Raw genomic sequence first — 15,000 nt, 5'->3', positions numbered from 1 at the left:
GAGTGATCAATACCCTCCTCCTATCTTTGAGTGATCAATACCCTCCTACTCCTCCTATCTTTGAGTGATCAATACCCACCTCCTCCTCCTATCTTTGAGTGATCAATACCCTCCTCCCTATCTTTGAGTGATCAATATCCTCCTACTCCTCCTATCTTTGAGTGATCAATACCCTCCTCCCTATCTTTGAGTGATCAATACCCTCCTATCTTTGAGTGATCAATACCCTCCTACTCCTCCTATCTTTGAGTGATCAATACCCTCCTACTCATCCTATCTTTGAGTGATCAATACCCTCCTCCTATCTTTGAGTGATCAATACCCTCCTACTCCTCCTATCTTTGAGTGATCAATACCCACCTCCTCCTCCTATCTTTGAGTGATCAATATCCTCCTCCCTATCTTTGAGTGATCAATACCCTCCTACTCCTCCTATCTTTGAGTGATCAATACCCTCCTCCCTATCTTTGAGTGATCAATATCCTCCTACTCCTCCTATCTTTGAGTGATCAATACCCTCCTCCCTATCTTTGAGTGATCAATACCCTCCTATCTTTGAGTGATCAATACCCTCCTACTCCTCCTATCTTTGAGTGATCAATACCCTCCTCCTCCTATCTTTGAGTGATCAATACCCTCCTACTCCTCCTATCTTTGAGTGATCAATACCCTCCTATCTTTGAGTGATCAATATCCTCCTCCCTATCTTTGAGTGATCAATACCCTCCTACTCCTCCTATCTTTGAGTGATCAATATCCTCCTCCCTATCTTTGAGTGATCAATACCCTCCTACTCCTCCTATCTTTGAGTGATCAATACCCTCCTACTCCTCCTATCTTTGAGTGATCAATACCCTCCTACTCCTCCTATCTTTGAGTGATCAATACCCTCCTCCTCCTATCTTTGAGTGATCAATACCCTCCTACTCCTCCTATCTTTGAGTGATCAATACCCTCCTACTCCTCCTATCTTTGAGTGATCAATACCCTCCTCCTCCTATCTTTGAGTGATCAATACCCTCCTCCTCCCTATCTTTGAGTGATCAATACCCACCTCCTCCTCCTATCCTTGAGTGATCAATACCCTCCTCCTCCTCCTATCTTTGAGTGATCAATACCCTCCTACTCCTCCTATCTTTGAGTGATCAATACCCTCCTACTCCTCCTATCTTTGAGTGATCAATACCCTCCTCCTCCTCCTATCTTTGAGTGATCAATACCCTCCTCCTCCTATCTTTGAGTGATCAATACCCTCCTCCTCCTCCTATCTTTGAGTGATCAATACCCTCCTCCTATCTTTGAGTGATCAATACCCTCCTCCTCCTCCTCCTATCTTTGAGTGATCAATACCCTCCTCCTCCTCCTATCTTTGAGTGATCAATACCCTCCTCCTCCTCCTATCTTTGAGTGATCAATACCCTCCTCCTCCTCCTCCTATCTTTGAGTGATCAATACCCTCCTCCTCCTCCTATCTTTGTGTGATCAATACCCTCCTATCTTTGAGTGATCAATACCATCCTACTCCTCCTATCTTTGAGTGATCAATAACCTCCTCCTCCTATCTTTGAGTGATCAATACCCTCCTACTCCTCCTATCTTTGAGTGATCAATATCCTCCTCCCTATCTTTGAGTGATCAATACCCACCTCCTCCTCCTATCCTTGAGTGATCAATACCCTCCTCCTCCTCCTATCTTTGAGTGATCAATACCCTCCTACTCCTCCTATCTTTGAGTGATCAATACCCTCCTACTCCTCCTATCTTTGAGTGATCAATACCCTCCTCCTCCTCCTATCTTTGAGTGATCAATACCCTCCTCCTCCTATCTTTGAGTGATCAATACCCTCCTCCTCCTCCTATCTTTGAGTGATCAATACCCTCCTCCTATCTTTGAGTGATCAATACCCTCCTCCTCCTCCTATCTTTGAGTGATCAATACCCTCCTCCTCCTCCTATCTTTGAGTGATCAATACCCTCCTCCTCCTCCTATCTTTGAGTGATCAATACCCTCCTCCTCCTCCTCCTATCTTTGAGTGATCAATACCCTCCTCCTCCTCCTCCTATCTTTGTGTGATCAATACCCTCCTATCTTTGAGTGATCAATACCCTCCCCCTCCTCCTATCTTTGAGTGATCAATACCCTCCTATCTTTGAGTGATCAATACCCTCCTCCTCCTCCTATCTTTGAGTGATCAATACCCTCCTCCTCCCATCAGTGTTAGTTAATAGCGTCTATAGATCCATGTCTAGGGTTGATTCAGTGTGTGTGTGCTCTTCCATACTGAACTGGCCCAGGGTCTAGCAGGTAACATTGCCAGCAGCATTGTGTCCCAGCTACAGTAGGAATGACTCTGAGAAGAACAGGACACAGGAGTGTTGTTCAGGAAGACCACAAATATCATGTCTGTACTAGGGGAGATGGAGAGTTAAGGACCTGAAATACTGAGCCACAGTCAGTCTGTTCTGTTCTCTCCATGCGTCAACACCACCACCATGTTATCACATAAATAATCCTCATTGTGCCCATCATTTTGACAACACTGCAGGTGATGGAATAAACGTTTGTTCGAGGAAATAAATCCAGGGACACTTTTTAATGGGCCAACAACAGGAGAGGAGAGAGAAGAAGTAGCTCAGGAGGAACTGCTCCTCCCTACCTTCAGGCTCAAACTCAACCCTCTATCTGCCACCTCTGGTCTCTAGGCCCTCCCACCCCTACAGGAGGGCAGCTCCCCCTCCCTACCTTCAGGCTCAAACTCAACCCTCTATCTGCCACCTCTGGTCTCTAGGCCCTCCCACCCCTACAGGAGGGCAGCTCTCCCTCCCTACCTTCAGGCTCTGCTCAAACTCAACACTCTGCCACCTCTGGTCTCTAGGCCCTCCCACCCCTACAGGAGGGCAGCTCTCCCTCCCTACCTTCAGGCTCTGCTCAAACTCAACACTCTGCCACCTCTGGTCTCTAGGCCCTCCCACCCCTACAGGAGGGCAGCTCCCCCTCCCTACCTTCAGGCTCTGCTCAAACTCAACACCCTGCCACCTCTGGTCTCTAGGCCCTCCCACCCCTACAGGAGGGCAGCTCCCCCTCCCTACCTTCAGGCTCTGCTCAAACTCAACACCCTGCCACCTCTGGTCTCTAGGCCCTCCCACCCCTACGGGAGGGCAGCTCCCCCTCCCTACCTTCAGGCTCTGCTCAAACTCAACACCCCGAACACTCTATCTGCCACCTCTGGTCTCTAAGCCCTCCCACCCCTACGGGAGGGCAGCTCTCCCTCCCTACCTTCAGGCTCTGCTCAAACTCAACACCCCGAACACTCTATCTGCCACCTCTGGTCTCTAGGCCCTCCCACCCCTACGGGAGGGCAGCTCCCACTCAGCCCAGTCCAAGCTCTTCTCTGTCCTGGCACCCCAATGGTGGAACCAGCTTCCCCCTGAAGCTCGGACAGCAGAGTCCCTGCCCATCTTCTGAAAACGTCTGAAACCCGACCTTAAATAATCCTCCTTTCACTTGAGCCTCCCCACCCCTTCTAGCTCGGACTCTACTGACAGCCCGGACTCTACCGACAGCCCGGACTCTACCGACAGCCCGGACTCTACCGACAGCCCGGACTCTACCGACAGCTCGGACTCTACTGACAGCCCGGACTCTACTGACAGCTCTGACAGCTCGGACTCTACTGACATCTCTGACAGCTCGGACTCTACTGACAGCTCTGACAGCTCGGACTCTACTGACAGCTCTGACAGCTCGGACTCTACTGACAGCCCGGACTCTACTGACAGCTCTGACAGCTCGGACTCTACTGACAGCTCGGACTCTTCTGACAGCTCGGACTCTACTGACAGCTCGGACTCTACTGACAGCTCGGACTCTACTGACAGCCCGGACTCTACTGACAGCCCGGACTCTACTGACAGCCCGGACTCTACTGACAGCCCGGACTCTACTGACAGCCCGGACTCTACTGACAGCTCGGACTCTACTGACAGCTCTGACAGCTCGGACTCGACTGACAGCTCTGACAGCTCGGACTCTACTGGCAGCTCGGACTCTACTGGCAGCTCGGACTCTACTGACAGCTCGGACTCTACTGGCAGCTCGGACTCTACTGGCAGCTCGGACTCTACTGGCAGCTCGGACTCTACTGACAGCTCGGACTCTACTGACAGCTCGGACTCTACTGACAGCTCTGACAGCTCAGACTCTACTGACAGCTCTGACTCTACTGACAGCTCTGACTCTACTGACAGCTCTGACAGCTCGGACTCTACTGACAGCTCGGACTCTACTGACAGCTACGTTATTGAGGGAAAATCTACTTTCTATGCCTGTGATATGTGGTTGTCTCACCAAGCTACCTTAAGATGAATGCACTAACTGTGATATGTGGTTGTTCCACCTAGCTATCTGGAGATGAATGCACTAACTGTAAGTGGCTCTGGCCAAGAGTGTCTGCTAAATTACTAACATGTCAATTTAAAATGAGTAGGAGAGAGTAGGATGAGATGAGAGGAGGAATTAGGACAGAGAAAGAGAAGAAGTAGAGAGGAAGAAAGGAGAGGAGAAGAGAGGAGAGCAGAGAAGAGAGGAGCAGAAGGGAGAAGAGGAGAACAGAGAAGAGGAGAGATGAGAAGAGAGGAGAGCGGATAAGAGAGGAGACGAGAGCATAGGAGAGAGGAGAAGAGAGGAGAAGAGGAGAAAGGAGAAGAGTGCATGGGAGAGAGGAGATGAGGAGAAGAGAGGAGGAGAGAGGAGAGGAGGAGAGAGAATATAGGAGAGAGGAGGAGAAGAGAGGTGGAGAGAGGAGGAGAGAGAAGGAGAGAGAGGAAGAGGAGGAGAGAGGAGGAGAAGAGAGGAGGAGAAGAGAGGTGGAGAGAGGAGGAGAGGAGAGGTGGAGAGAGGAGGAGAGAGGAGAACAGAAGAATAGAGGCGGAGAGAGGAGGAGAGAGGTGGAGAGAGGTGGAGAGAGGTGGAGAGAGCACAGGAGAGAGGAGACGAGAGGTGGAGAGAGGAGGAGAGAGGAGGAGAAGAGAGGAGGAGAAGAGAGGTGGAGAGGAGAGGTGGAGAGAGGAGGAGAGAGGAGAACAGAAGAATAGAGGAGGAGAGAGGTGGAGAGAGCACAGGAGAGAGGAGACGAGAGGTGGAGAGAGGAGGAGAGAGGTGGAGAAGAGAGCACAGGAGAGAGGAGACGAGAGGTGGAGAGAGGAGGAGAGAGGAGGAGAGAGCACAGGAGAGAGGAGACGAGAGGTGGAGAGAGGAGGAGAGAGGTGGAGAAGAGAGCACAGGAGAGAGGAGACGAGAGGTGGAGAGAGGTGGAGAAGAGAGCACAGGAGAGAGGAGGAGAGAGGTGGAGAGAGGTGGAGAAGAGAGCACAGGAGAGAGGGGACGAGAGGTGGAGAGAGGAGACGAGAGGTGGAGAGAGGAGACGAGAGGTGGAGAAGAGAGCACAGGAGAGAGATATTACCAGTGTCTTGACTCCGTACTGTTTCTCCACTTTCTCTCTGAGCTGTTTGAAGCAGACCTCCAGGCGGTCATGGAAAGGCCTCAGAGCCTCAGTCACTTTCTCTCCATGGATACGAACTCCATCAGCTAGGTAAGGGATCTGGAAACACACAATGATCACAACGGTCATCTAAAGGGGTTTGAACACACACACGCACGCACGCACGCACGCACACACACACACACAGACACAGACACAGACACAGACACAGACACACACAGACACAGACACAGACACACACACACACACACACACACACACACACACACACACACACACACACACACACACACACGTCAAGTAAGGGACCACAACACAACAAAATGGACACAAAACTCCATAACATTCCCCTCCTACTGGTGTCAGGTGGTATATTATACTCCATAACATTCCCCTCCTACTGGTGTCAGGTGGTATATTATACTCCATAACATTCCCCTCCTACTGGTGTCAGGTGGTATATTATACTCCATAACATTCCCCTCCTACTGGTGTCAGGTGGTATATTATACTCCATAACATTCCCCTCCTACTGGTGTCAGGTGGTATATTATACTCCATAACATTCCCCTCCTACTGGTGTCAGGTGGTATATTATACTCCATAACATTCCTCTCCTACTGGTGTCAGGTGGTATATTATACTCCATAACATTCCCCTCCTACTGGTGTCAGGTGGTATATTATACTCCATAACATTCCCCTCCTGCTGGTGTCAGGTGGTATATTATACTCCATAACATTCCCTTCCTACTGGTGTCAGGTGGTATATTATACTCCATAACATTCCCCTCCTACTGGTGTCAGGTGGTATATTATACTCCATAACATTCCCCTCCTGCTGGTGTCAGGTGGTATATTATACTCCATAACATTCCCTTCCTACTGGTGTCAGGTAGACACTGGGACTTAGAACTGTTAATTACGTCCGAACTCACAGTAAGTCATGGTGTGTGTGTGGGGGGGTGTACTTGTTTGTATGTTTGTGTGTGTGTGGGGAAGTGTACTTGTTTGTGTTTGTGTGTGTGTGTGTGTCTGTGTGTGTGTATGTGTGTCTGTGTGTGTGTGTCTTTAGAACCCACGCCTGCTGAGAAAGCCAAGGGAACATGGCCGTGTTCATTAAAACCCCGGTAGAATGTAGAAGGCCTGGTTGCCATAGTCACCTCACCGCCCCATGCTCCTACTCTCTAGACACACTGGGGGTTTCTCTTCTGTTATCACACTGCTCCTTTACATGACACAGCAAAACTAAGAGTACACAGGACTGGCACGGGACTGACGTGGGACTGACACGGGACTGACACAGGACTGGCGCGGGACTGACACGGGACTGACACAGGACTGGCACGGGACTGACGTGGGACTGACACTGGACTGGCACGGCATTGACATGGGACTGGACTGACGTGGGACTGACACGGGACTGACACTGGACTGACGCGGGACTGGCACGGGATTGACACGGGACTGGACTGACGTGGGACTGACACGGGACTGACACTGGACTGACGCGGGACTGGCACGGGATTGACACGGGACTGGACTGACGTGGGACTGACACGGGACTGACACTGGACTGACGCGGGACTGGCACGGGACTGGCACAGGACTGACACAGGACTGACACGGGACTGATACTGGACTGACAAGGGATTGGACTGACGTGGGACTGACACGGGACTGACACTGGACTGGCATGGGACTGACACGGGATTGACACGGGACTGGGGCAGGTAGGTAGGAAGCTAGAGCGACGCACGATTGGCCCAGCGTCGTCCGGGTTAGGGGAGGGTTTGGCCGGGGTAGGACGTCATTGTAAAATAATAATTTATTCATAACTGACTAGTTAAATAAAGGTTAAATTAATGAATAAATAAAAAGCCAGGGGAGTGCCTATAGTAGTTGTCTGAGTCTAGCCTTCATGATGCTATGAGAGAGCACATGTAAAGACACACATTATAGAGTGCCTATAGTAGTTATGATGCTATGAGAGAGCACATGCAAAGACACACATTATAGAGTGCCTATAGCAGTTGTCTGAGTCTAGCCTTCATGATGCTATGAGAGAGCACATGTAAAGACACACATTATAGAGTGCCTATAGTAGTTATGATGCTATGAGAGAGCACATGCAAAGACACACATTATAGAGTGCCTATAGTAGTTGTCTGAGTCTAGCCTTCATGATGCTATGAGAGAGCACATGTAAAGACACACATTATAGAGTGCCTATAGTAGTTATGATGCTATGAGAGAGCACATGCAAAGACACACATTATAGAGTGCCTATAGTAGTTGTCTGAGTCTAGCCTTCATGATGCTATGAGAGAGCACATGTAAAGACACACATTATAGAGTGCCTATAGTAGTTATGATGCTATGAGAGAGCACATGCAAAGACACACATTATAGAGTGCCTATAGTAGTTGTCTGAGTCTAGCCTTCATGATGCTATGAGAGAGCACATGTAAAGACACACATTATAGAGTGCCTATAGTAGTTGTCTGAGTCTAGCCTTCATGATGCTATGAGAGAGCAGATTTGTACCTTGTCAGCTCGGGGGTTTGAACTTGCAACCTTCCGGTTACTAGTCCAACGCTCTAACCACTAGACTACCCTGCCCCCTCTACACTCTAACCACTAGGCCACCCTGCCGCCTTGACACTCTAACCACTAGGCTACCCTGCCGCCTCTACACTCTAACCACTAGACTACCCTGCCGCCTCTACACTCTAACCACTAGGCCACCCTGCCGCCTCTACACTCTAACCACTAGACTACCCTGCCGCCTCTACACTCTAACCACTAGACTACCCTGCCGCCTCTACACTCTAACCACTAGGCCACCCTGCCGCCTCTACACTCTAACCACTAGACTACCCTGCCGCCTCTACACTCTAACCACTAGACTACCCTGCCGCCTCTACACTCTAACCACTAGGCTACCCTGCCGCCTCTACACTCTAACCACTAGGCCACCCTGCCACCTCTACACTCTAACCACTAGGCTACCCTGCCGCCCCAAAATGAGGCAACAGGAAGTGGCTAATAAGTCTGGCTGTACATCTGACTGGCTGACTTACTGCAAATGGAGAAATGATGTGACGAAACTCAACAAAGAAGAAGAAGAGACTGTATTATGAAGCCAAGATCAATGATATACAGAATGATGGGAAAAAAAACTTAGGAGAACTTTAAATGACATAATGGGCAGAAAGACAAATTCAACTCCATCTTTTCATCGAATCAGATGGCTTATTCATCACAAAACCATTTGATGTTGCCAATTATTTTAATGATGACTTCATTGGCAACGTGGGAAAATGTAGGCAGGAAATGCCGACAACGAACAGCGAGCTTTCATATTCATGCATAAAATATACAGATAACGAAAGAAAAGCTTAGCATATTTTAACGTTGTAAAGTTAGTGTGGGAGAGGTAGATACTTTTTTTTATTGATCAATAATGACAAACCTCCTGACATTGAGAATTTAGATGGAAAGCTACTGAGGATGGTAGCTGACTCTATAGTCACTCCTATCTGTCATATCTCTAATCTGAGCCAAGAGGAAAGTCTTTGTCCTCAGGCCTGGAGGGAAGCCAAAGTCATTCCGCCACCCAAGAGGGGTACAGATGCCTTTACTGGTTCTAAGAGCAAACTTATCAGCTTGCTGCCAGCTCTTAGCAAACTGTTGGAAGAAAATGGTGTTTGACCAAATTCAATGTTATTTCTTTCAAAATGAACAAGACTTAAAGCATGCTTATAGAGAAGAGCACTCAATGTGTATGGTACTGACACACATGACTGATGATTGGTTGAAAGAAATAGATGATGAGAAGATTGTGGGAGCTGTACTGTTGGATCTGGACGGCTCTGACTTAGAATACGTGGACAACTACAAATACCTGGGTGTCTGGTTAGACTGTAAACTCTCCTTCCAGACTCACATCAAATATCTCCAATCCAAAGTTAAATCTAGAATTGGCTTCCTATTTCGACAACAAAGCCTCCTTCACTCATGCTGCCAAACATATCCTTGTAAAACTGACCATCCTACCGATCCTCGACTTCGGTGACGTCATCTATAAAATAGCCTCCAATACCCTACTCAACAAACTGGATGCATTCTATCACAGTGCCATCCGTTTTGTCACCAAAGCCCCATATTCTACCCACCATTGCGACCTGTATGCACTCGTTGGTTGACCCTCGCTTTATACTCGTCGCCAAACCCACTGGCTCCAGGTTATCGACAAGTCTCTGCTAGGTAAAGCCCCGCCTTATCTCACTGCTCACTGGTCACCATAGCAGCAACCACTCGTAGCATGCGCTCCAGCAGGTATATCTCACTGGTCATCCCCAAAGCCAATTCCTCCTTTGGTCATCTTTCCTTCCAGTTCTCTGCTGCCAATGACTGGAACGAACTGCAAAAATCTCTGAAGTTGGAGACTCACATCTCCCTCACTAGCTTTAAGCACCAGCTGTCAGAGCAGCTCACAGGTCACTGCACCTGTAAATAGCCCATCTGTAAATAGCCCATCCAACTACCTCATCCCCATACTGTATATATTTATTTATCTTGCTCCTTTGCACCCCAGTATCTCTACTTGCACATTCATATTCTGCACATCTTCTGCACATCTACCATTCCAGTGTTTTAATTGCTATATTGTAATTACTTCGCCACCATGGCCTATTTATTGCCTTAACTCCCTTATCTCACCTCATTTCCACTCACTGTATATAGACTTTTAGTTTTCTTTTGTTCTACTGTATTATTGACTGTATGTTTTGTTTATTCCATGTGTAACTCTGTGTTGTTGTTTATTCCACGTGTAACTCTGTGTTGTTGTTTGTGTCGAATTGCTGCGCTTTATCTTGGCCAGGTAGCAGTTGTAAATGAGAACTTGTTCTCAACTAGCCTACCTGGTTAAATAAAGGTGAAATCAATTAAAAAATATATGCTTTTCCAATGTGATGTAGTTTAGATGGTTTTCTATTGAGATGTAGTGAGATGTAGTTTAGATGGTTTTCTATTGAGATGTAGTGAGATGTAGTTTAGATGGTTTTCTATTGAGATGTAGTGAGATGTAGTTTAGATGTAGTTTAGATGGTTTTCTATTGAGTTCTATTGAGATGTAGTTTAGATGGTTTTCTATTGTGTTATATTGAGATGTAGTTTAGATGGTTTTTCTATTGAGTTCTATTGTGATGTAGTTTAGATGGTTTTCTAGTGAGATGTAGTTTAGATGGTTTTCTATTGAGATGTAGTTTAGATGGTTTTCTATTGAGATGTAGTGGTTAAATAAAGGTTAAATAAAAAATAATAACTAAAAATATGTCAGTGCTTTGATATCACTGACCATAACCTGTTGTTGAGAAAACATGGCACTTATCGTAAGAGTAGGGGTGTTAACCCCGGTGTCCTGGCTAAATTCCCAATCTGGCCCTCAAACCACCATGGTCACCTAATAATCCCCAGTTTACAATTGGCTCATTAATCCCCTGAACATGTTCTCAGTCAACTTACCTGGTAAAATAACGGATAAAAAAAAATAATAATAATAAAAAATAAAAACCTGTGAGAAAACTTGTGTTAATGGCTTTTCAACCTTCAGCCATACCATGGATTCAGAGCTATCTATCTAATAGAACTCAGAGGGTGTTCTTTAATGGAAGCTTCTCTATTGTCAAACATGTAAAGTGTGGTGTACCGCAGGGCAGCTCTCTGGGGCCTCTACTCTTTTCTATTTTTTAACAATGACCTGTCATTGGTGTCATGACTGTCTTGATCAGGTCAGGTTACAGGAGACCACAACCCTACAGATTATCTCTCAACCCCAACAGAGGAGAGATGTGTGGGTCTGAAGATGTGGGGGGTTTTATGGCCCCACGCCCCTTGTAAATCTCAGGCCACAGACAAATTCCTTTGTCCCGTCACTAGAACCAGCCTCAGAACATTAAACATGAAATAAAGGGACTTTGGAGGCTCTGGTAACGAATCGTGTTTGACTTTATAACAGGCTGAGTGTCCCTACAGCTAATCATCTTGAAGAGTTAGTTTTTCTACAGACAGGAGGCTCTGGTAACGAATCGTGTTTGACTTTATAACAAGCTGAGTGTCCCTACAGCTAATCATCTTGAAGAGTTAGTTTTTCTACAGACAGGAGGCTCTGGTAACGAATCGTGTTTGACTTTATAACAAGCTGAGTGTCCCTACAGCTAATCATCTTGAAGAGTTAGTTTTTCTACAGACAGGAGGCTCTGGTAACGAATCGTGTTTGACTTTATAACAGGCTGAGTGTCCCTACAGACTGAGTCTCCCTACAGGCTGAGTGTCCCTACAGGCTGAGTGTCCCTACAGGCTGAGTCTCCCTACAGGCTGAGTCTCCCTACAGGCTGAGTCTCCCTACAGACTGAGTCTCCCTACAGACTGAGTCTCCCTACAGGCTGAGTCTCCCTACAGGCTGAGTCTCCCTACAGAATGAGTGTCCCTACAGGCTGAGTCTCCCTACAGGCGGAGTCTCCCTACAGGCTGAGTCTCCCTACAGACTGAGTCTCCCTACAGACTGAGTGTCCCTGCAGACTGAGTGTCCCTGCAGGCTGAGTCTCCCTACAGGCTCAGTCTCCCTACAGGCTCAGTCTCCCTACAGGCTGAGTCTCCCTACAGGCTGAGTCTCCCTACAGGCTGAGTCTCCCTACAGGCTGAGTCTCCCTACAGGCTGAGTCTCCCTACAGAATGAGTGTCCCTACAGGCTGAGTCTCCCTACAGGCGGAGTCTCCCTACAGGCGGAGTCTCCCTACAGGCTGAGTCTCCCTACAGACTGAGTCTCCCTACAGACTGAGTGTCCCTGCAGACTGAGTGTCCCTGCAGGCTGAGTCTCCCTACAGGCTGAGTCTCCCTACAGGCTGAGTCTCCCTACAGGCTGAGTCTCCCTACAGGCTGAGTCTCCCTACAGGCGGAGTCTCCCTACAGGCGGAGTCTCCCTACAGGCTGAGTCTCCTTACAGACTGAGTCTCCCTACAGACTGAGTGTCCCTGCAGCCAATGGTTTAAGTACAGTTAGGTGATGGTGCCTTATAGCAGGGATTTGTCGTCTCCTCGGGAACACCAAGCCATCCACATTTTGGATCTATTTTGGATCTATTCCAGAGCACCTGATTCAATTCGTCAGCTAATCAGGTGGATCAGGTGAGATAGTTCATTGTAAACATTGTAAAACGTCAGGGGGTCACCGAGGAGAGGTTAGAAAAACCACTGCTCTGCAGGAAGTCTCTCTAAGAACGAGTCGAATATTACAACCGATAGTATAGCTCCTCCCCCTTTTACTTCCTCCTCCCCCAGGTTTGAACATACAACTGTTCCTTAGTTCATATAAAAACAAAAATTGTTAAAGTTATGAATAAAAAATAAAATCCAATAAAAAAATAGGCTTGTTGATGAATAATAATTAATAATAATAATTAATTAATATGCGGTAATAAGTCAAAGGCACACAAAGAAAACATTTAATCCTCTTACAATGGGTTTAGTGCAGGTCTTTGGCTGCAGGAAGTCACACAAAGAGGTTTTATTTACAGTATACGCTTCCACAGCCAACAGACACTCTTACTGTCACCGTTCCACCGTACACAGCATCTTCAGTACAGTGTCTTTATGGCTTATATATTCACAGCAGCCAAACGCCTGACTAAAGGGTTTACTCTGACAACACAGAGGGGTGTGAAGTCTCTGGGAAAGAAGGGAGTGTGTGTGTGTGTGTGTGTGTGAGAGAGAGTGAGTGAGTGTGTGTGTGTGAGAGAAAGAGAATGTCTGCGTTAACCTATATAAGTCCTCTGAGTGTTCCAGTCTTCTATACTATACAGAGGGAACTCTGGCTAACAAAGGAGATAGATACAGAGTCCAGACATACTGATAGATACAGAGTCCAGACATACTGATAGATACAGAGTCCAGACATACAGATAGATACAGAGTCCAGACATACTGATAGATACAGAGTCCAGACATACAGATAGAACCAGAGTCCAGACATACTGATAGAACCAGAGTCCAGACATACAGATAGAACCAGAGTCCAGACATACTGATAGATACAGAGTCCAGACATACTAATAGATACAGAGTCCAGACATACTGATAGATACAGAGTCCAGACACACTGATAGATACAGAGTCCAGACATACTGATAGATACAGAGTCCAGACATACTGATAGATACAGAGTCCAGACATACTGATAGATACAGAGTCCAGACATACTGATAGATACAGAGTCCAGACATACTGATAGAAACAGAGCCCAGACATACTGATAGAAACAGAGTCCAGACATACAGATAGATACAGAGTCCAGACATACAGATAGAACCAGAGTCCAGACATACTGATAGATACAGAGTCCAGACATACTGATAGATACAGAGTCCAGACATACAGATAGAACCAGAGTCCAGACATACTGATAGAACCAGAGTCCAGACATACAGATAGAACCAGAGTCCAGACATACTGATAGAACCAGAGTCCAGACATACTGATAGATACAGAGTCCAGACATACTGATAGAAACAGAGCCCAGACATACTGATAGAAACAGAGTCCAGACATACTGATAGATACAGAGTCCAGACATACTGATAGATACAGAGTCCAGACATACTGATAGAAACAGAGTCCAGACATACTAATAGAACCAGAGTCCAGACATACTGATAGAGACAGAGTCCAGACATACTGAGGTCCTGGAACTATTGAGACCAGTTATAACAGGTCCTGGAACTATTGAGACCGGTTATAACAGGTCCTGGAACTATTGAGACCCGTTATAACAGGTCCTAGGAATTATTGAGACGGACCCAGTTATAACAGGTCCTGGAACTATTGAGACCAGTTATAACAGGTCCTAGGAACTATTGAGACGGACCCAGTTATAACAGGTCCTGGAACTATTGAGACCAGTTATAACAGGTCCTAGGAACTATTGAGACGGACCCAGTTATAACAGGTCCTGGAACTATTGATACAGACCCAGTTATAACAGGTCCTAGGAACTATTGAGACCAGTTATAACAGGTCCTGGAACTATTGAGACGGACCCAGTTATAACAGGTCCTGGAACTATTGATACAGACCCAGTGATAACAGGTCCTAGGAACTATTGAGACCAGTTATAACAGGTCCTAGGAACTATTGAGACGGACCCAGTTATAACAGGTCCTGGAACTATTGATACAGACCCAGTTATAACAGGTCCTAGGAACTATTGAGACCAGTTATAACAGGTCCTGGAACTATTGAGACGGACCCAGTTATAACAGGTCCTGGAACTATTGATACAGACCCAGTGATAACAGGTCCTAGGAACTATTGAGACGGACCCAGTTATAACAGGTCCTGGAACTATTGAGACCAGTTATAACAGGTCCTAGGAACTATTGAGACGGACCCAGTTATAACAGGTCCTGGAACTATTGAGACGGACCCAGTTATAACAGG

The 15,000-nt window shown here is 47.0% G+C and overlaps 1 protein-coding gene across 1 annotated transcript in view; it reads right to left on the bottom strand.

The window, feature by feature from the left end:
* The window catches only part of LOC116371807 (dedicator of cytokinesis protein 1-like), a gene marked incomplete at its 5' end in the record, with an annotated part of 201,797 nt that overhangs the window by 27,389 nt on the left and 159,408 nt on the right, over positions 1 to 15,000 (bottom strand). Inside the window, 1 exon segment of the mRNA XM_031820823.1 lies at positions 5,463 to 5,600. Coding sequence (XP_031676683.1) covers positions 5,463 to 5,600 — 138 coding nt within the window.

Source organism: Oncorhynchus kisutch, unplaced genomic scaffold (assembly GCF_002021735.2).
Source record: "Oncorhynchus kisutch isolate 150728-3 unplaced genomic scaffold, Okis_V2 scaffold3693, whole genome shotgun sequence".
Lineage (NCBI taxonomy): Eukaryota > Metazoa > Chordata > Actinopteri > Salmoniformes > Salmonidae > Oncorhynchus > Oncorhynchus kisutch.
This window is presented reverse-complemented; position numbering and strand designations above follow the sequence as displayed.